Consider the following 23,385-nt stretch of genomic DNA (forward strand, 5'->3'; position numbering starts at 1 on the left):
CATTCATGTGTGTGTGTGTTTTAACTGTTTTGTTTACTTTGATGTGCATTCATTGAGACTGGAGTGACACAAGTTCAGCGCACTGCAGAGATGCCAGCTGGGGACGCTCGGCTATATACAGTTGGTGAAACAAACCTATAGGGCAGTAAAGTGCAACGGATGAAAGCCACTAATTAGTTTCCATTTATAGTGGAGTCAAAATGTATTGACAATAATTGTTTTAATTAGTCAACAGAAAAAGGACTATTTTATTATGAGTTAGTTGTTAAGGTAATTTTTTTAAGTAAAAATAGCAAATATTCTCTGGTTCCCGCTTCACAATTGTGAGGATTTGCTGGTTTTCTTTGTCTTATGTAATGATGAACTGAACATCTTTTGATTGGCAATTTTTCAGCATTTTCTTAGATTTATTGATCAAATCTGCAGAGTAATCATCAATTCTGAAGCCCCTAATATATGACTACAATGCTCACAGGGTTGCAGCAGAATTTATAACTATTTGATGATGAAACAATCTCACCACAGTTTCGATTTAGTATCTGTTCTGCTGCTTTAAATCTCATCACATGATTTTTATCACCAGATGGAGTTTGCTCAGTTGTCACGGAAATGTAGATGTGTGAATTTCCTTTTTTTTCTGAGCACTTTAAGCGCTTCTCATTCATGTTGGCTTGAAATGCCGGCAAACTTCCATCTGCTGAAGACCATGTGATATGATTGAAAGCTCCAGAACAGCTCCTCAAGGGATGTTGTGCTAAGAATGTTTTCTAAATTGCTTCCAAGGTCAAGAATGAACTTTTAACCTCAATATCTTCAATATTTTCTTTTACGGTGACACTATCTGTAACACTGTAATTTGCAATATGAGTGTAGTTCAACTGTGCAGCCCAGACTTGGCAAACAAACGCTAAAAGGTACATCATCGTATAAAAAGTCCAGGCAGTATTTCCCAAATAAACACAATGACTTCACTGCATAGCAAGAGCGATGTTGTTTTATTGGTCTAGAGTTAATTATGCTGAATGGGCAGCTAGAGGGACATTCTTTGTGTGCACTGCTTTACATGGTTTCCACAGGACACAAGAGCAACTCAGTTGTAATGTGAGAGATGAAAACTGTCGATTGCCACATTAAAATGTCCACACTGGAATTTTAAAAACAAAAAAAAAGGAAAAAAAGGCTTATTCCATAATTTAATAATTTCTATCCAGGAAAGGGTTAAAATATTTTCTTTAAAAAAAAAAAGAGCTAACAAAAAAAGAGAATAAGATCACAGAGTCAGGTTTTGTTTGGTTGAGTTAAGAGTAATGGTCAGAGGCACTGGTTTAGGATGGGGAGAGGAGAAAGCTGCCCCTGACAACTGACAGAGGGACAATCATCCTTCTTTCCTTTGAGTTATCAGAGAAGAGAGCTTCCCCTGTAAGGACATACACAGATAGACATGACACAGGTAGACACGTATGGTCAGATCTCCACATTCAGAAGAAACCGAGCATCACATTCCCAAATCAGCACAGTCAGCTCAAGAGGAGAGAGGCCTCCCCTGGAAATAAATTGCAGTTTGAGGTCCAACTCTTCCGAGTAATGGTGTAGTGACGGGGTAAGAAGTTCGATGGCGCCCTCTCTCTGTGGATCAGGGCGCTACAGTTAAACATCATGAGTGACAGGTGAGGAGGTTGGTGCCCACAGAAGGCCCAACGTAATAGGGAGACAGGCATTAGGTAGATGAGATAGTATACAGCATCAGTTCAGACAGGACTGAAGTGGCACAGATGACAGTTAAAGAGACAGAGTACAAGGTTTTGGTGACTGGTTGGCTCTCTTTAATGAGCCAATGTGTCACAGTCCACATGTGCAATTTTTTAGCCGATAGCAGCTTCATCAAAAACTGCAAATCCGCCCCTCCCCCCCCGCTTCTGATCCCGAGTCAGTTTTCTTTTATCACACCCTCCGAACGGGATACGATACAGGTATAAGAAGAGGAGGAAGAGAGAGAGAGAGAGGGTGGTTCACAGGTCGTTCGGGTTGACGATGGTGAAGTCAGAGTCCTTGCTGTGAGTGGAGCCCTCGTCTGGGCTGGAGGAGCCCGAGGTGGTGCCGGCCATCAGGGGGTCGTGGAAGGTCCCTGCCGCGCCCTCAGGCTCCATGCGCACCAAGCCTCGCCCTCTTCTGATTGGAGGGGTGCGCTCGGCTGCAGCCCTTCCTACTCCTCCACCACCTCCTCCTCCTCCTCCTGCTCCCTCGGCTGCCTGCAGGTCTCCGTCCTGGGATACGAGGATGTAGTCGTCCCAGTTCTTACCCTCCGAGCCGAGAGAAGACGCCACCTGTGCACGAGATTACATTTTAGCTGAATCAAGGGCTTGAGCATTTTTGTCCTCTGTTGGCAAAGGTTCTCAATGCATTCAAATGCAACAGAACTCAGACTCCAGGAAGCATGTCATTAAGTATTATGATCATGTAGGAGTAGCATTATGCAGCATCATCCTGGGTTTGATTCATTTCTAGTGGGACAGCTTTAGTGTCACGTGGTCTAATCCTGCAAAGAACAATTCTGGTATAAACACTGGATCATTTTTTGGACGGCGGGTACAATTTGTTGGGATGAAAATAATCAGATTTAAAAATATTGAATACTAGATGATAAAGGTCAAACAATCAAACAAAACAACTGAAAATTAATCCTGTCTGAACTGAGTGTTATACTGTTGTTAATACCACTAAAGCTGCTGACTGAGTGCAGAAGTCATCGACTACTAACCTGTTGCTCAGGTGGGGTCGTGGCCTGCTCCTCCTCTTCTTTCTCATCCGTGCTCACGCTCCCATCGAGGTCGGAGTCTCGGCTCGGCCTGCTGTCACCTTGCTGTTGGTGGTCACCGTGGTGACTGTTGCAACTCAGGGCAGTTTCTGCAGCCGCTGTGGAGGTGTAGTGATCGTCAGCGATGGTGATCTCTTCATTCTCCTCAGCCTCCAGCTGGCTTTGGTTGAAGCGCAGCGCCCCCTTCAGGATGTCTTTAATCTGACAGGATCGAGGGCCACAGAGGGACGTTACAGAAACACACAAAACACAAAAATAGACCCGTGCAAAGAGAGTGTCACAAACATTTATATAGGCTCACTTATATGTTCACACACTAACCTGCTTGAGTCCAGCCAGTGAAACCAGGACCTCATCCTCTTTCTCCAAGTGTTCTTGAAGAATCACTTCCTGGATTTTACCTATGGAGACAGAGTAACTAGTCAGTCAATGATCCATCCCTCTAAAAAGGGAAAAATTCTCAAATTGAACAAATGAGTGAAATAACTTTGAACCATGCATCCAAAAATCATTCCCTATTTGCTACTTGGTGCTACATTCTCCAGTTTATTTAAGACCCTAATCTTTTATTTGAAATCTAAGTGTACATTTTAAAAATGTCCCTAATGGAGCAAAAGTAAGTGTGCTTATGTTTACTTTAAATGCACTGTCATGGTAGACAAATATGAAATAATCAGTCTAAATAAATGAATACATTGTCAAATATATCCAAGCAAAACAACACAATGGGTTTCATACTACTGAGTGCATTTTCAAAACAAGAATCATGTCCAGGATTTGTAGCGATTGAACTGGCTACTACTTTAGAGGCTGAAAATGATCGTAGCAATTTGACCATCTGTTGCTGGTGTGCGTTTTTGGCAGCTGAACTTACAGATGTGGGTGTTCATCATCTTGGCACAGTATTTGCTCATAGCCTCCAAGTCGTTGATCTGACCCTGCAGGAAAGATACCTGAGCCTCGAGGTCCTCCTCCTGCTGATAGTGCACACACACACACACACAAACAAAACCATGTCAGAGGTAGACAATAAAAGCACTAGGAAACAAAAAGAAGCTTGGTTACAGAGGGAAAAGAGAAGACATGCAGACAATAAGAGACGGAGCAAAAGAAATGAAGACTACAGGAAACAGGCAGCAGGTTGAAGGGCTCACCGTCTCTTTCTTGCCCATGGTCTTGCTGTGAGAGCGTGAGCGAGTGATGTTGAAGAACGACTCCTTCTTGGTGGCGGAGAGAGGCGGGGATGAAGTGCTGACATCACTCCCTCTGGATGGGGGGAGGGGTGGAGAGGCAGTGGAGTGACCCCGCCCGCCAGAGAAGCTTTCTGTGCTGGGAGAGGAACTTACTGTCCTGGAGCTTTGGCCTAGAAGACGTATTAACAGGTGCCAGAGAGAAGACAAAATGTTAACACACAAAGAAGGTGAACCATAATTGAAAATCTATGACCTTGCGCCCTTATGTACTTTTAAGAAACAACAATGCTGCCGTTTGGCAAAAACAATTCTCAACACAAAATCCAACTCACTGGCTGTTTCTGGAGATAAGTAAGTAAGGACGCTTTGGAAACAACAATGAGTTGGATCTTGTGTTGAGAATTTTTTGTCAAACTGTTTCTTCCCAGTTTGAGAATTAAACCCCAAGCTCAATACTTTTGCTGTTTAGGAAGGCTTAAGAAGAGGCACAGTCATATAAATAAGTACAATATATCTCTGAATATTAAAGATGTCATGGCTGATGTCCCGCTCCACTCCAAAATGTGTTTTGCTTAATGTTATGTCACTTGGATGCTTGAGCTTCAATGTGCAGAATTATGTATGTATAGAGTTTGATACTAGAAGGCTGGTTAGGTACTCATCTGCTGTAGGGGGAAGTTTTTCTGTGCTCACAATAAATCTGAGTTTGCCTAAAATCTGATGTACCTTCTAGCATGATTTGTGACACCACATCTAGTATGGAAGCCAGTAGTAGGCCAGTATGCAAACAAGTTACACTTTTAGCATGAAAGACATTTCCATATTCATATATTCTGTATTTTCAATTAGGAGGAAGGAGTAGATGTAATTTTAAGAATTCTTCACTAAGTCATTAAACTTTTTTGTGGAAAAATTATATGAGACACAAATTATTACAAACTATATAATAATATAATAACTGTGGAGAGGATCTTTAAGCTTTTTTTTTTAAATATCTACCATCTATATTTAGAGCAGGAAGGGTAGAACCAGAATATAAAGCCTGCACTAGAATACTTACAGAAATACTGCTGAGTAATAGTATAAAATACTATAAAAAGAATTTACTAAGTGATTAATTTCATATACATTTAAGTGATTATTAACAAAAAAGTTAATTATATGTGAAAAGTTATTTTATGTAAACTTATGTGTCAGCTGAAATTTTATTTGAATGAGTCCAACCTACCACGCTGCAGCAGGGGCTCTGATTGGCCACCTGCTATGAGTTGGTGGTAGTCATGTGTAGAGTGTTGACCAATCAGAGCTGCAGCTGCTGCTGCTCTGTGACCAATGTTCATTAATCCATCATTCAAAAATGCAATTTCAATAAATCTATTTCCAATAGCCTTTTATATGTATCTATTTATTTACTAACTGATTATAATTAAAAACTCTAAGTCTATAATTATTCCAGGCTCCTTAGAGACAGACATGACGAAATCCTTTTTTTTTTTTTTTTTTGCAGTTTTCTCAGTGCAAAGAACACAAGCACACTTGCAAAAAAACATGACATACAATTAACAAAAAGCAGCCACAGTGATACAGAAACAAAGCACAAACACAGGAGAGCTTCCTCTTGAGTACATGTTCAAAGCAATGCTGACAACAAATGCCACAACACATCCATGATGCTTATGCTACTGATGTGGCTGGCTGTGATCTCCCTCTGCTGGTCGATATTCACTATTACATGCAGTGGACACTACTGTTTACTGTAATACTCTAACAGGATTCTGGATGGCGACTTTTAAGCATTAGTTTAAGCAGCAGAAACAGATGACCAAACAGTCAATGTCACACTTGGTACTTAAACATGCAAGGACAGTGACAGAAGCGCAAAGGAAGGGGAGGGGGGGGGGGGTGTCACACAAGCAGTTGCCATGGTAGCAGTTACCTTGTGTGTCAGTGTGAGTCTGGGCTGGGAGAGAGACCTGAGACACTCCACCTGAAACTACATCTAACAGACAGGAGAGTCAAAGCTGATGCTGCCACATCCACACCAACCAGCGGATGCAGACATTCACATCATCTACATGCAGCTAATTCACCAGTTACATAACTGCCAACAAAAATGCACAACTTAGCTGTCCTGAAACAAATCTCGAGCAGTTTTCCTTTGGGTCTGTAGTGAGTCCTGCTGCTCACCTTTGCTGAGATGGACAGGCATGCTCTCTGACTTGAGCAGGCGGTAGTGCTGGCTCTGGCTCTGCGGTGGCGCCTGGCTTGATGGAGGCTCAGCAAGTGGGTGAGACAGGGTGGGCGCAGGGGCTGAGGCGGGGGAGGTGGATGAAGAGGACGAGGAGGAGGAATGTACCTCGCTGTTGATTGGCGAGATGCCGCTGGACCCGCTCGACATGGCTGGAGCAATGAGCTTCCTGCCGAAGCTCAGCAGGCTGCTGGAGACTTTGTTGATGTTGAGGGGAGCTGTTTTTACAGTGGAGCTGGAGCTGGAGACAAAGGCAGGAAACAAGGATTTAATGATGGAGTTGAAATGAGATTGAGGGAAAAAGCTTACATACAGGACATGAGCATGATTGTTTTGCATGTTTTACTACAAATCATAGATACTTTGTTACTGCTGCCCCTTTTCCAAACCAAACTTTAAACGTTTAGACTATTTTCCTACCTGCTAGGCAGCCATTGGTTTACATATTATTTTCCCAGAGCATAAAAACTTGCTTGAGATAGATAATCCATCACAGCAAAGAATTCAACACCTTTATTTCTCTTATAGTTGCATGCTAACAACATTATAAGCAGGGATATTAACCTATGCATTAAAGGACTCTCCAACAGCTGAGATTTGAGAGCAACATCATTGAGCTACTCTCGTGTCAGTAAACCAATCTCAGAGGACAAACAACAAGCAAACATGAAGCACCATAAAAAAAAAGAAAAACTGTGAAACTTGTTGCCTCATGTAGGAAAAAATGTGTTGTTTTATGTTCAAATCCTGAATGTCAGAGCGTTCTGTTCTTGAATGTACTAACGAGAACAAAACTAGTCTCAACTACTCAACTATTGCATCAGTTTGAAATAAAAGATAAAAGCCATTCAGTTCTCTGTGGTGGGCTGCACATCTCAAAAGTCTCTGAAAACACTGTAAGCAGTGTAAGAAGTGAATTGTGCTACAGGAGTGTTTTTTGGAATTGTTTTTTAAACATTTTGGTACTTTTTTCTCCCCCAACATAAAAACTGATGAATACTGAAATGTGTTATAACTGCAGTGAGGCCAAGCTAACCGTGATCTCAGTTCTCTGTGATGGACAAAACTAACTTTTCACAGCCACGTTATAAATCTGCAGAGGATGTGTGTTAAAGAATAGCCATGTGTGTGTCTTTTACCGGGTCTTGTTCATCAGGTCAGCTCCCCTTGTTTTGTAGTAATCCAGGTTCTGTTGAAACTGGTAGTTGACAGGTCGTGGATTGTTCTACAAGGAGAAAGACAGAATAAACCATTTTTATAGTAGCAAAATCAGTCAGAAAAGAGTCACAGCTGTGCGTGATACATAGGTAACGTACGAGTAAACACATCAACCTGCGCAGTTCTGCGTCTCTGTGCATGCATGACTACGTAAACAAGCAAATACATGTGCCTTGATGTTTCTGAGTCAGTACTTATGAAATACAAGCCTGTTTTCTGCACTCTCGCCCCTCTGTTAATAAGGATGATGTCACCCCCCAGGTGTAACCGTGATGTGGACGTGGTGTGACACGGTCATACACCCGGGGCCAACGCTGTCACTCGGGATCAGCACCCTCCTGGATTTTCATCCCAGGAGAGTAGTGGACAGGAGTGTGGAGAGTCGTCGTGTTTGGGTGTGTGGGTCAGTGAGTTTGGAGGGAGAACAGAGGATTGCTTGTAACTTGCTCAGGTCAAAGAGTTGGTAATTTTAGATTAAAATGTGCACATACATGTCAGTGGCTGATATGTGAACCTTCTGTGTATGAGGAATAGTACGTGAGAGTCTCCGACTGAGCGTGTGTGTGTGTGATAGGTGAAGAGAGTGAAACACGAGAGCGACAGGAAAAATGTGCAAGATTATTTTGAAATTTAGTATATATTCACATTAACCAAGATTGCAGAAGTTCAAAAGGTGTTGACACATCATCTTGTTTTCACTGTCACTGTCTTACAGTTAGTGGTCAAATGTTCAAAGATTACAAATGATGATTACATCATTGCAGTAGGAAGTAACCACTACAATTTAGCAGTGACATTTTCAGGAACTAAAGTGTTTTCATGTTCAGACTCAGAAGTGGGATTTTCCTTTATTACACTGGGCAGTTATAATCATCTCCACTGTGTTCATGTTCATGATTTTGTGTACTGAAAGCTTATCTGCACACGAAACAGAGGGCTCAATGCCTTAACAAACAATGGTCATGAGATAAAAACATTTGTATTAGACGTGAGGATTTTGAAAATAAATTAACAAAACTGTACATGCAATCTGTGGCAAGAGGTACAGTATGCAAAGCTCGATTCCATCAAAAATCCAGTAAAGCTTCACTTACTTGTGAACCATGTCAAAGCCAAATTTCCATCCCTTTACAATCAACATCAAACTAGTGAACATTTCATACTAGTCACTAACTCAGAGCCCGCATGGCTGAACAGGGAGTGTAATCAATTGCAGGGACATGAAATCATCACACTTCCAAGAATTCAAATGAAGCTTATTGATAATAAGATAGGGTCCGGTCTCCTTGGAGACACAACTTCATAAACAAGAGGGTAAATGGATATATTTTTTTGTGACTGAAAAGCCGCTGGGTCTCAATAAACATCTGAACTCATCTTGTTTCTTCTAGATATACATGAGCAGAGGATCCCACTTTTTCCCCACTCATGTCAGAATATTTTTCTAGGAAGCTGTAATGCATTTTTTTGTTACAGTAATCTTGCAGAATTAGTTATTTTCTTTCTTATACTCCTATTTATGAGGCATTACGTGTGAGATAATGTGCGTGATCTGCAAGTGATCTCTAGGTCTATTTCAATGTCACAGGATCATCTGTTACATACATTTCATTATATGTAAATATCAAACATGCGTATACTGGATTTGCACTACTTCCTCTTTATTATTTACTATTGCACCTGTGCCTTGTTTATTTACAGTAAATACCTTCATAAACCATAAATGTAACCAATGAGTCTGAGGAACTGAAACATTTGCTGCCAATTTTAACTCCACTTTTCTCACAAAGCAATAAAGCTGCGGAAGGTTCTGGTCTACACTACATGACTGTTGTTCTAGGATTTCAGCCCACTGATTTGTGTGTGGGTGAGTGTTTCACTTCTGCAAATCTTGAGTAAAAAAGGAAAAACAGCTTGCACATTGCAGGGCTCCAATGTCCACCTATAATTTATTGCATCAAGGTGACATTTAGAGCACTACTGCTCTTCATCAGACTCAAGACCCTGCCTGTGTGTGCATACACCTAGCTTATACTTCTGCAAATCTTCTCCTCCCTCTGCAGAAAACATGAAAATCATTTTCTTAGCATAGTAGCTCCTCTGCTATATTGAATAAATACAGGAGGAGGGGGCACCTTCAGCTCGAATTCAAGCTCCAGGAAGATTTATTTGTTTGAACATTTCTCCCTTTCTCTTCCCCATTTTAACTTGTGACCGGTTAGGCGTAATGAAAGTGCTTGATAAGCAACATCGAAACCTTCTGGGAAAGGGTGAAAGAAAGAAAATCACCATGTACTGTATAATCAATTGCCAATAACTATACAAGTGTGTTTGTCTCCTTACTTTGGGATCTCTGAGAAAAAGAGACTTCTGCAGCAGAGCATTGATGTCTCCTATTGGAGGGTAGTGCATTAGCAGGCCCAGGCAGGTCTGGAAGTTACTCGCAATGACTGAAACAGACAGATGGACAAATGCAGTATTAGTGATGCCCTAAAATAACTTTAGAATCCATTCCAACATAGTACATTTCTGAATCAACCAATCCAATCTATTGATTAGTTATAAAATTTAGATCTAATCTGTTGTTAGGATCAAACCTGGGACCTCTCCAGTATGGGACGGACCACACACATCCACAATCACTACTGTATCGTCCCTTGTCAATAAATCTGGAGAGTGCACTCTAACTTTATTTAACATGACTGGATGAGGTTATATTAACAGTTACAAATCGGGGAAGAAAAACATAAGAATACCGCCTGCTAAGAAGCATCCCAGTGACAACAGACCTACCCACAACTGCATTACTGTTCATCCAGGGTACAATCAAGAGTGTCAAAACGACATTCTCTTTCAAAGTGTGCACAGAATAGCAGCTGAAAGTGTAGACTGATCGAAAGGTTTTCTGAAATGCAACATTCATGTACATTTGGCTCCTTAGCATCTGCTGTACAACAGCAGGGATTCAGTGTCTTACTAAAAGACACTTGAGTAGGGGCAATGCTCGCCAACATTAGAGCTTAAACCTATTTCTTGCTTGTGTGCATGGTAGTCAAGATCTACTATATTCTATTTAAAGCAATATGACTCCATCTGATTAAATGAGGTGAAGTAAATCACATTCTTCCAGTTAAGTGTGTCTCATGAAATCACATGCTGCAAAGACAACACATGGCTTTATTGGATTATATCAGTAATGGAGCGTACGAGCATCTCGGATGTAGAGCAGCATGGCCACAAAGATGTAGTCCACCAGGTCCAGAGTGATGCTGTCAGCAAACAGCGCGTCCCACACCACCAGCAGGTCCTGGAGTGGAAACTCACGGCCAAACAGCAGACGTACCCACCGGCTGAAGGGGCACAAAGACACGATCAAAAACACGGTGACTGTGAGGGTCAAGAAAAGGAGCGGTAGCGCTGAACTGAAGCTGTGTGTACTGACATGCCATAGATTTGTGGGGCGATCTCCAGCCGGTTGAGGTGCATGTGCAGCTCCACGTCGTGCTTCTTCACCAGCTGGTCCTGGATGCGGTTGACTTTGGTCACTATGGCAACAGATGGCCCTGAGTCCTGGGGCCGAGCAAACGGGATGCTGGTCAGCATCTCTTCTTTACCCTGGAGTAGGAGAACATAATGTAATTAGCATATCATTATATAAACATCAGTTTGCACCATATGATAAACATTTACCACACATGTTGAAAAGGAGCAATACTGACAAATACACTGTTTCTTTTTGGCAGATCATACAATTGTCTGAGTTCATATCAAGCCAAAATGTGCAAGTTGTTTCAAGTGTCTTCAATAATTACTTTCTTTTTTCTTTATTGCACACTAGGACTAACATCAGTAGCCTTACATCAGCATACCAAGTATATTCTATAGTATAGTCTTCTTCATGTCATCACAAACCGATCAAACTCACCCTCCTCACTTCCCTCTCAAAGCTGGAGAACCACGGCTCTGCTGTGTCCATCAGCTGGGAGAACAATGCACTATAGACAGCAGGTTGTGTGTGCGTGAGTGGAGACAGAAAGAAACAAAAAAAACAAGAAAACAAAGAAGGGACACACTGAGAGATGGAAATAGACATGTAAACCATTTCAGATTATGTGAAAAGTAATGAAATTTTTCATTCTGGACTAGCACATTACTGTTATTAATTATTTGTCCAATAAGAAGAGTGTACTCACTAGGCATCATGCTCAAGGTACAGTGGGTTTAACAGACACTTCATCTCCTCACTGTGGGAAAAAAAGAGAGAATCCTGAAACTGATCCGTACCCAAATAAATGCAGAAATATTTCAGCTAGAGAAGCAGAAGCAGATCTAAAAGGTGTTAAATGCGACTACTGTAGCGGGTGACAGATACAGTTTCACAGGTAGTACTGTAGGAACTGACCTGGGGCTGGCTGTCTCGCTGGCATGCTGGAAGGCTTGATGGTCACAATGCAGCACAAACACTATGGGAGCCAGTAACTCGTGCATCCCCTACACACAGAGGGGAAGAGACAGAGGTAGAGGGGTGTATGAGGGCAGGGGGGGGGAGAGAGAGAGAGAGAGAGAGAGAGAATATGGTTCATTTGTGGTCAGTCTTTCTTTAATAGTGATGCACGAGGTTTCTAATCTGTGATGACAGGTTTAATTTAGATATTGTTAGCCACTGCCCAGCCATGTGTCACTTCGAGTTTGCAAAAAAGCTGCTGTACTAGCCGTCTATTCATTCACTGGCACCTGTTACAGACACTGATAATGATTAGGTTACAAAAGCATTTTGTTCCTTAGTCTGAGCTGACTGATCACTGAAAAGCCTACACACACACACACACACACGCACGCACACACGCACGCACGCACGCATATGTATAGACTAGACTATAAACATTATGGTTCTGCAGGAAAGCCTATACCTGTTTATAAAGTAACTGTTCATTTTCTCTGGCGTAACAGAAGAGGATGTCTGTCAGCTTGGTCCTCACATCCTCGTCCTGGAAGTAACAAATCTCAGGGAACCTTAAGTGAATGGAAACAAAGAGAGGAGGAGTTAGCTTCACGTCGACAGCAGAAGGCTTTGGGGTGTTCAGTATAGACAATAAAATAAAACAATTGAACAAACAGTATGATAGTGATACTGACGTTCTCAACACATCTTGTTTGATCATCCCCTTCAGCTCTTTATCCTGGAAGAACTTGTTCCACAGGCTCTGGACAGGAGAGGACAAATGACAAATTGGTTGTCAGAGGGACGACTGTGGCGCCATAGAAAGTAGAAACAGTGAATGAATTAATAAAATAATCAATCCATTAACCAAAGATAGATGGATCAAAATGTCTTTTTAATTTAGTTTTCTATAACTTTTTTTTTTTTTTTTTTTTAACAATATTCAACTCCATTTTGCAGTTCTGTTATTGTCTGATCAATAAACCAAAAACTGAAATTCTAATTACGTAAGAGAAAAGCCACTTTGGTGTAATTCAGCAGACTTTTGTGTATCATGAGTTTACCTAAATTTTTTGGGTCCCTAATTTCTTACAGTAACAAGGAAGTTTCATTGAAAGAACTATGTAATTTGGTACTAATTCCAGCAGCTGCTTTTGGTACTAAAGCAGCTGTTGATTTCAACTTTTATTTTTGCATCTTGTTTTGCAGCTGATCTGCTGTGCAATAATTAAAAGACATTCTAAGTTACACTTGCAATGAATTGGAAATGTACTATTTCACTATTTTCTATATAAATAGTAAGACATTACATAATCCTTCCCAGGGCGCATCCTACGAATAAAAAAAAATTATTGGGGACTCATAAAATTAAGTGTTACCAACTTCTCCAGCTGGCCAATAAGAGCTCTTGTTACCTTTGTCTTATTATTAGTGTGGTTTTCTGAGTACATACCATCATCCAATCAGAAACTGTAAGTGGTAAAGTAGTAGACAAGTTGTGAGGTGTAAAATAAATTAATAGAAAAAAAAACAAGATTAGTTTCTAGATGTTTTTAAATATTTTATTAATTCTAATTATGCCTCATTAATGCCTAATTCAATGGCTTTATAATTCAATCTGTTTATGAATCAACAATGAATCACTGAAACAGTCTATAATTATTACAACAACACAGTCTGGAGGGAATGTATTAGAGTCATATTTTAAATGCAAATATAAACAGCTGACTGACTGGCAGACAGAGAATGAACACCACACACACACACACACACACACACACACACACACACACACACACACACCCCCTCATCCTGTGACAGCGGGTTGTTGACCACCAGGTCCTGCTGGCCTGCAGCCTTGCGAGGGTTCGTGATGTGCTGTGACAAAAAAAAAAAAAACAAACGCACAGCTGTACATTATGACCGTTCACAGATCAGTGGTCACAGTTAATACCTCAAGGGCTGCACAGCTAAAAACGCATGATCATATTGTGACTTGAGTTATCAAGCAACTACTGCAAAAAATAGGCTGTTATAGGATCTGTTCTCTATAAAATGTCAGTGATTTTGTTCCTCAGAATAATATTAATAAAATTCTGACTACTGTATCTGGAAAAATAACCGAGGGGATTATTTAATGCAGCAGAAATGTCTGCAAAAAGACAAGAAACCTCTGCAACTTTGGGTTTCTGACTGTCTGTCATCACGCTGAGGACAACGGCCACAGAGAGGTGCTCTCACCGTCTCTTTAATCTTCTCATACTGGGCTCGGAGCTCCTTGGTCTTGTTGATCCACTGACTCTTGTCTTCTGGAAGAGCCTCCAAATACAACTGCAGACACCCAGTACACACAGGTTAGTGCATGCTATCTAAACAGAAGTCATGAATATGCAGAAAACTTTCAAAACTAAACTCTAGGCTGCTGTTCCCAAACCGCACACCGATTCACCACCAAAACAAGGCCTTCAAGCTGCCAGAACTGCGGTGTTTTCTGAAGCGGTGAAATTGCCTAAGCCACTCTAATCAAACTCGATAGGACTGCTTGATCCGTTTGGCAGTTACCTTCCAGCATACGCTCCGAAAGCGGCTGCTCCTCAGTCGACCGTTGATGCCTGCCTGCCGGATCCTGGCCAGGTAATTACTGTTGAGGAACAAGTCGTCCCATTCTTTCCTGCGCATGGGGAGAGGAGGCAGAGGACGAGGAGATTTATGAGCTTCTCACCCCAAATTGGGCACAGCGTTCCATCTAATGTGTCATCCAGCAGTGAATCAAGAGGTTGGAGAGCTGAGTCGGGCCAAGAGTTTACGGTACGCCGACACAAGAAAATACTGCAAACACTCACCTATATGAGAGGAAGGTTGACTGAGACTGTGAGTAACTGCTGCTGTCAAGAGATCCTCCTGTTAAAAAACAGACACACACACAACCACAAGGGGGAGACGTAAACAATCACAGCTAAGGAGTAAAACTAGGGATCAATAATTTTTAAAGCTCATAAACACAGGGCCATAAACAAAAACATAACCTCTGACAACTACCATAACAAGGAACTGGCCTTTTTACTGCTTCCAAATGACTCATCAAAAATCCTGGGGGCCTCTTTCTAACCATGTAGGAGAGAATAAAAAGAGCCAGAAGCAGGCAAAGTGACGACACACAGTAAAGCATCGTACTCCTCTTTGTCTTCATTGCCAGTAATAAGTCTAATTTGTCCTGCAGGTGAACATGCATTCAAGTCGGAGAGCTGTCTATCAACATTAATTACAGGAGTAGATCATTCCACAGGGACAATCAGTATGAATATTCATCAGTTCCACAACACGCCAGCCCCCAACATTTTCTCCATCTCTCACACGCACTCGTAAACATAAAAAACACCCTCAGCCCGGGGGCGTCGCCAGCCACGTCTGTGACTCACACTTCACAGTCAGTTCCAAATTTCTTTTTTTTTTTTATTATCTCTCTTTTTCTCTTTTTCTGTACTTACTGTGACTGTCTCTTCTACTCTACGCTTCGACTACAGGTAAGAGTCTCTGTTCAGGCCTCTGTTATCTCTTGAAGGGGATTAGGAGGTTATGAAGTGACTTAAAGGAATATCTAGAGCTTGGTTCTTTAACATGTAAACAAAAGAGGACTCAATTAAGGGCAACATGACAGAAGCACTGATATGTATATAGTGTGCGTCCAAGTCCCAGGACAGTCTAGTATCTGACAGCTAAGACCGAGAGTTGACGTACTGCTGCGGTTCTTGTTGAAATTGTTGAGCGGGTCGAAGCCCGTCTCCTGCTGCTCGTCTGTCTGGAGCGGGTGGCGGGTCTCAAAGTTGGGGTGCTGCATGACGGCGACCCAGCCGGACCTGAAGGGAGTAAAACAACGACAAAACTGAAGAAAATAACCATCACAGGTTAGCAGAGCAGTGCAGCTAGCAGATCAGCAAGAACACAAGTCAAACTTTGAGTATCACATGTCACGTTATGGATGACTTTTGAACTCTCAAAAGACCCAGTGATAAAGCAAAATAGGTTACATTTAAACGGGTCAGGGACACTGACCTTCGATCAGAGACTGTGCTGACATGCATCTATCCTGCTGAGCTGTTCTCTAGCTGACCGTGACCTCTGCCCTCTCCATGAAGGGGTGCGAACAAAAAATAACTACTGCAGAAAGTAAAGTCTGCCTGCTACTAACTAACTAACCAACGATAAACATCTTTGAAATGTTTTATCTCACTACTTACTGTCACAGCCTTGTAATTCTCCTCAGCCAAGACTCAGAAGATAAGGATGTTTCTGGAAGAGGAAGAAGGGACAATAATGAAATAAAACACCTTCAGCGTAAGGAGAAATAAATAATACTGCTCTTTAGAGGGCCAAAAAAATGATTTGGTGTTATTAAAGGCATGTTAATCACTAATGAAAAAGGAACAAAGAAGGAAATGGAAGGTAAACCATAAAGCTTTGACATTAAATTCACTATACAACATCATCACAAGAGATAACTAACGAGGACATGATATAAATATTTAAAAAAAATACTTTTCAGAAAACAAAACTGACAACTTTGGTTACACTTCTTTGCGTTGTGATGATCACAGCTACAGTTTATTCACCTTTTGCATTTAACACAACTTTGCTGCATAAAATAAAAGCACTGACACTGATTACAGTCAGTGAAGAATGGCTTAAATTAACAAGAAGCACTTGAGCTGCCTGATGTCCCGCCATACTCTCTGTGATATATTAAACATAAGCAGTAATGCTAATTAGGTCATTAAGTAGGCAAATTAATGCATTAATTATATATTTTGATACCAACAATCTGGTCCTCACATGACACAAAAGACAGTATGAACTGTGAGTCTGAAATTGTTCAGGCACTACTACAGTAAATTAAAAAGTAATATCAAATTATAGAAATGGCATGTTGGCAATTGGAAAAACATTTTAAAAAAAAAAAATCAAAAAAAAAAAAAAAAAAAAAAAAAAAATCACATAAATCAGAAAAATCTATGACCCCAAGAGAAAATGAATAAACAAACAATTACATAAGGGTAAGGAAACTGTAAATGTCATCATCATCATCATCATCATCATCATCATCAGTGAATTTAGGGTGCAGTGCAGGAGATCTGGACAATAAACTGATCTTATCCAATTACCATCATCATGAAATCTAAATTCTAAATATCTAAATATTTCTGAGATCTAACTTTACTTATGCAGTTATTTTCAAGAAGTAGTCTGAATCGATTATAATGACAACAGCTACAGAAACCAATGACATCTAGGCAAACATTCAACCAATCAATCAGCTTACAGTCCAGTCCAGAAGGCCAAATTAGACTGTAATGAATCAGGACAAACATTTCAGAAGTTAGCCAACAGCACCAAGGTAACTAAAAAATTCATCTGCAACAACTGATAATTGGTTAATTGTTTAAGCTGTTTACCAATCAATGTAGGCCTTTAATGCTTGTATCTGTTTTCTATCATTATTTGCATATCTTGTGTTTTTGACTGTCGGTTGGATAGAACAAGCAATTTCAACAAAACCATTTGAGCCTGTGAGAAATTGCAATTTTCTTGATTAGGCCTAATTGATTAATTTTTGGTCTATTACAATGTTAAAAAATGGTGAAAAATTTCAATCACTGTTTCCCAAAACCCAAGATGGAACCTAAAGTGTCTTGTTTTGTCCTGACCAACAGTCCACAACCCAAAGATATTCAGTTGAACTGACGCTGACCTGACGAAGACATTGGAAAATATTCACATTTAAATTGCAACCAGAGAATTTTGGCATTTCTTCTTAAAAAAAAAAAAAAAAAAAAAGTTGCTCAAAACAATCAATCGATTATCCAAATAGTTTCCTATTAATTTTGTGTCAATCAACTCATCGTCGCAGCTCTAGACGAAATCATTAACAGATTACTAAAAAAATAATTATTGTGCGTTGTAGCCCTAATAATCAGATCAGACATACATACTGTACAAAGAATTTACAGCCTAACTATTGTTGTCAAATTGTCCAGTTCAGCAGCAGACAAAGCAAGTTCATTTAAAAAAAATCAGAACCAGAACCCAAAACAAAATAAACACAACAAAAACAAACAACATAAAATGAACATCCTCTCCAGGTAAATCCTGAGCCAGCTCCTCTCCTCTCTGCCAGACCATCACAGCTCTGAGAAAAGTTTCACTTTCTCTGTGAGACGCTGCAATCTAGGTTAACCAATTCTGCCTCCATTCTTTATCCGGCTTGGGATTATTCCACGTTTATGAATATGGTTAGCCTAATACACAGGCCTACAGAATAGCGCGCTTCCACAGAGCATTATGTTTTCTTTCGCTTTATTAATTGTGGAAATAACACAACAAAGGCATCTCTTAAACCTATTAACCATGTGAATGGAACACTGCTCAATAAATCAGCAACACGCCATCAAAATAGAAATAATTTTATATGCATAATGTATGTGCCTGTTTTCTTAGGAAACATCTGTTCTCCTCCAAGACTAATGCTCTCCTTAAGTCTGTGGGGTTTTTCTCCCCTCTCTCATAAAAAGGACATTATCCCATTAAATAACGAATCCACAACTATAGGGAAAGACAGAGGAATGTTGTGAATAGGTATCTCCAGTTATATCATGTTGATTTAGTTTTTCTTTAAAAGTTTGGCATGAAAGATACATAAAGTCTCCTGAGTGACTACAAAAATAATAATATTCTCACAGAATATTAATTCATATCATCACTATCACACTAAAATCCGTCAAGTGTCACAAAGTGTCAGAAGATATTTTGAGGCACATTTTTCCCCTCACAGGCTCGCAAACACATCCAGCACTTCGTCCTTTCCTTCCTTCCAAAAATAAATTCATTCTAAACTTTTTAAAGAGGCCTTTACAGATCTCTCATGCTTTTGAGGACACATGTCTTGTGTGTCTGTACAAGCCTTTGTGAGTGAAGGAAAGACGATGCAGAAAAGGAAAACTTGAGGCCTCGCTGTGTTAGCGGCACAGTTGCCTGAAGCCACTCTTCTCTTAGCCTTCTGCTGCCTTCATTACTTCCTCCCGGAGTCGTACGTGAAATGACATCCTAACTTTACTACATAATAATCAACGCAAATTAGCTTCTGCATAATTCAACCTGCTGCACCTGGAGACACCTCAATAATTCAAAACAGGGATCTTTCATGAAATAATCAAATCAATACATAATGAAATGTATAAATAAATCAACAGACAAATAACGCCGCGTCCATCTGTTCGGAGGTAGAAGATCTGTTCCTGGGATTTACGACAACAGCAGCCATGAAGTAAAAAATCAAACTGCAGCCACTACAATATATTGTTACATACGTTAACACTTCTTGACCATTTTCTTTTTCAGTTCAGAATGATCACCTAAAGCAGCGCTAATAATTTAGGCAGTGTGAAGCACAAAATTCAGGCTCTGAGCCTCTTCTTTCAATAATTGTTATGAATTTGTGGTACATAACACTTCCCCTTTCATATCCCTTTAAACTCAATCTGAAAGGAACCATATATACATACATACATACGTATATCACTGGACTGGAGCCTAAAACTTTCCTCTACTTTCCACTGGATTAAAGCTACAGCATCACATTCCTTAGTAACATGAGAATATTTCAGAGCTGCAGATCAGCTGACAGTTAAGGGGCTCGGGGCTCACCTCAACACGACAGCCAACTTGGCAAAATTCAAATTCACTTCAGCTCTTCTCACAAGCACTGAGGCACGTTTTGGTCGTGTATTGGCTGGATGACCACATGCTAAACATCCCATGTTCATGTTGATCTAACATGAAGGAAAAAAAAACACGAAGAAAAGCTTCTGCCTGCTCCGAGCTCATTGGCCTAAAAGGCATAAAGGCTAAACTATTCTGAAACTAAACCCAGCTTAGTCAATTGTATTAAACGTTGTGCTGCCTGTGCTTGCAGAATTTCCATTTAGAGACATCTGACTGACTTACAACTGTAGTTCCTATCAAAACGAACAGGGTGGAGCCTCATTTCCAGCTCTGCTTTCAATCATTTCTAACATAAGTCTAGATTTTAAGTTTTTCAGGCCTCATTTCATCTCTAAGACTGCTAGAGTCATCTGATGTCAAATAAATTCAGAAAAAGAAACAGTACACTGACTCTTCAGAGGATGAATATTCACAAAGAGCTCGGCAAACAGCGATGAGAGGAGCTGTCAGTGGCAGCTACAGTCGGAGAGGAAGACTGAAGTTTAGTCAAAGTGAAACACCCCAGCTAAACAAACTCACATGCCTCTACTTCAACACACAGCAAGAGCCCAGGGGCCTTCACAGTCACATGCTCCGCAAGAGGCTGAGAACATGCTTGGGACCTTAACCTTGGCAAATACCGTGAACTTGCTGGGTCCTGACTGATTCAATTACCAAATACACGACTAGAGATGAAACTTGACAGATATCTCTCTGTATACGAGCTCTGGAGCAGGAACCTCTCAAAAGGAGTCGCAGGATCATCAGCGGCATAAGAGAGGAGGGGGGGGAAAAAATCCCTTAATTTCCTCATGGGCTTTTTTTCCCCTTGTGAATTCAAGGATAATTTAACCTCTTCGTGCTTCTAAAAACTAGGCCTGACACATTTAGGCTGACGTTATTCTGACATATTCAACCGGTGCTGAGGGGTCAAGCTAGGGCTGGGCAATATATCCAAATTATACCAATATCATGATATGAGACTAGATATCGTCTCAGATTTTGGATATCACAATACTGCAAAAGTGTTGTCTTTTCCTGGTTTCAAAGGCCGCATTACAGTAAAGTGATGTAACTGTCTGAACTTGCCAGACTTACCCACTTAGTCATCATATCCACATTACTGATGACTATTAAAAATCTCATTGTGTGAATATTTTGTGAAAACACCAATACTCATCCCTACAATATTGTCACAATATCAATAATGAGGTATTTGGTCAAAAATATTGTGATATTTGATTCAGTCCATATCACCCAGCCCTAGGTTGAGCCACAAAAGTTGTGAACCACTGCATTACAGGAAGAGCGATGGTGCAAGAAGAATAAGGAAGAAGAAACTTTTTAACATCCAGGAGCAGTCAGCGGTTTGTGGGAACAGCCTGTGAAGTTGAACAAGTATAAAAAAAAATTACAACCTACTTCCCGTCACTGTTCCGTAAAGCAGTCACGTGCAGTCCAGGCTATAGTCTCCCAAAACAATACACAGGTTGGGTTTTAGTTAGTAAGGGTCAACAACACAACCCCTGGCCTTCTTTCTTAATTCAAGAGGCTTTTTTTCTCTAGTCCAAAAATACCCTGCAAACATTCAGACTGTACTCTTCCTGCACACATTTTCACACTGAAACGGTCCTTGGACGTGTGGAGATAAGTGTGAAACCGCATTAAAAGTGTGCAGGCAGGCAATGTTAGCTCTCACCAATCCTCTGCACTGCCCTGAACCCATCACTAAATCTGTCAGGCAGGGTGGCGCAGCCCGAGAAAATGGTAGGTTAAAGGCACACAACACTAGCAAACCTGCTGTAAAGAGAAAAAACCCTGCATCTTTCATATCATAATTCACAGCCAAAGCAAGACAATGTGTGTATAATTTGACATAAAACGCAATGACCGTGAATGATGCACCATGCAGCCGCTGGGATTATTATTACGCAGGCAGGGCAAGACGCCAAACTACAGCTAGCTTTTACCGTGCGTCGGCTAAGCAACGCTGAAAGAGTCTAAACTTGTTCAGATAAACTTCACAACGACACGCTATAGCTGTCACAGCTGCCTGAATATGACCAGAGATGGACATGAAAGCAGGTAAGCTAATGTGACGGTAGCCTGGCCATTAGTTAACGTTAGCAAGTTGTAACCGAGCCGACGCACGGGCCTGTCCCGACTTCCGACACGCACAGCTGCTGCAAACACGCAGAGAAATACTCACACGGGTTAATATAAGTGTCCGTAGTGGAACATGATAATCCATAAACTGTGGTTCAGATACCTGTCCCGGTCATGCACGACTCCACATTCTGCTGTTTCGGAAATGTTGGTGGTTTGTAAACAGTAGCGGGTCAGGCGGATGTGCTGAAGACCAGCTGACGGATCACGTGACCGGAGAGCTGAGGGCTGACGATGCAGCAGCAGCTTGCAGGTAGATCGTATATATATGTATATATGAAGTGCTCCCACATTGACTACACATGCCTTTAGTGGCGTATTCAGACCGTATTGTAAAATTGTTCTATATGTGTACGGCCGGTTTTTGTGTTTTATGAAGATTTGGTTGAACTTAAAAGTGCAGTCAACCTTTTTGGCAGTAGTGATAACTATACTGTACTTTGACATTGAAAATAATTTTGGTCTGCAATCAATAGCAGAAATAATTAGGTAATATGTATAAATGTATAATGTACAATACACACATACATACATAAACACACAAAAAGGAGGCAGATATACTGTACTTTTTGCATTAGTTATATTTATTTTTCAGTTTAAGATTTTTTCAAAACATTTGATAATTTTACATGATACACTGTTCTATAGGCTATAAACTACAGCAATATGTAAACTAATTAAAATCAGCACTCCCTCAACCAGCTTCAACATTATAATGCTGCTTACATGTTGATCAATGTCTGAAAACAGTCGTATAATGTCTCCTGTGGCTCTGGCAGAAGCTTTGTCAGGTCTGGAAAATTACTGAATTGACATGACTTGAGTCATTTCAGTTTTGGCTTTGAGACTCCAAAATTAGTAACAGAAACCCTATATTGCAAAATGGAGACATGAAGTTTGAAAGACAGGGGTCAAGTTTCCATCCAAACGTAGCACAAATGTGCACTGAATTCCCAGAAAATCCGCAAAATAAACGCAAATTAATGTACATTTCCTTCCATTGCTGTTATGCAAATATTATGAGTTGGCCACAAAAAGATCAAGAGTTGGTGGTGCTAAATTATCCTGTCAGGTGGCATTAAACCATTGCAGAAGAAGAGGGTGCTTCTACTGTAGATGTAATTAAAAGCGTCAGCCAAATGCTTTTACAGTGATATTTAAGTCACATGCTTCATGTCTATGTCATGATATATTCGCTAAGTCTCTTTCCAGTGCACTGTGTTGCATTTTGTTTTTATTGCTACACCAACGATTCCACCTCAGCCAAGTGTATACATTTTTTGTTTGTGATATTTCAGCTTTTTCTTTTTTCGCTTTTTTTTTTTAAATTTGTAAACTGAAAATGTGCATAAAAAACAGGTGAACGGAAATGCAGTTATGGGTATACAACCAGACGGGGAAGGTCTAATGAAAGATGCTTTCAAGTAGCATTGTGGGAAACGTAGTATCCTATGGAGGATATTGACCCATGATGTGAACCAAAAGTTCTGATGGAACAATGTTGACCATTCTTTTCTTTTTATCTGTGTCTTGCAAGTGCCCCAACTTT

The 23,385-nt window shown here is 40.6% G+C and overlaps 1 protein-coding gene across 5 annotated transcripts; it reads right to left on the reverse strand.

Moving 5' to 3' along the window:
* Positions 1–967: 967 nt before the first annotated feature.
* Positions 968–22,067, reverse strand: tbc1d5 (TBC1 domain family, member 5). Of its 5 annotated transcripts, none has more exons than XM_044335691.1 (23): positions 21,940–22,067; positions 16,154–16,205; positions 15,654–15,772; positions 14,759–14,816; positions 14,478–14,586; positions 14,157–14,246; positions 13,719–13,793; positions 12,611–12,678; positions 12,385–12,487; positions 11,877–11,965; positions 11,668–11,718; positions 11,400–11,469; positions 10,917–11,089; positions 10,682–10,824; positions 9,818–9,924; positions 7,396–7,481; positions 6,196–6,497; positions 5,945–6,007; positions 3,970–4,178; positions 3,690–3,789; positions 3,137–3,216; positions 2,759–3,016; positions 968–2,324 (listed from the first exon to the last, which is right to left on the reverse strand). In XM_044335691.1, exons 3-23 carry the CDS (start codon positions 15,751–15,753, stop codon positions 2,010–2,012), a joined length of 2,649 nt encoding a protein of 882 aa, XP_044191626.1. In that variant the 5' UTR covers positions 15,754–15,772; positions 16,154–16,205; positions 21,940–22,067; the 3' UTR covers positions 968–2,009. The 5 variants fall into 5 exon arrangements, with proteins under 5 accessions (XP_044191626.1, XP_044191624.1, XP_044191625.1 ...); XM_044335689.1 differs by having other exon boundaries at positions 3,690–3,792; XM_044335690.1 differs by having other exon boundaries at positions 3,690–3,792; positions 21,880–22,067.
* Between the last annotated feature and the right edge of the window lie 1,318 nt (positions 22,068–23,385).

This window comes from Thunnus albacares, chromosome 19, assembly GCF_914725855.1.
Source record: "Thunnus albacares chromosome 19, fThuAlb1.1, whole genome shotgun sequence".
In the NCBI taxonomy this organism is placed as follows: Eukaryota; Metazoa; Chordata; class Actinopteri; order Scombriformes; family Scombridae; genus Thunnus; species Thunnus albacares.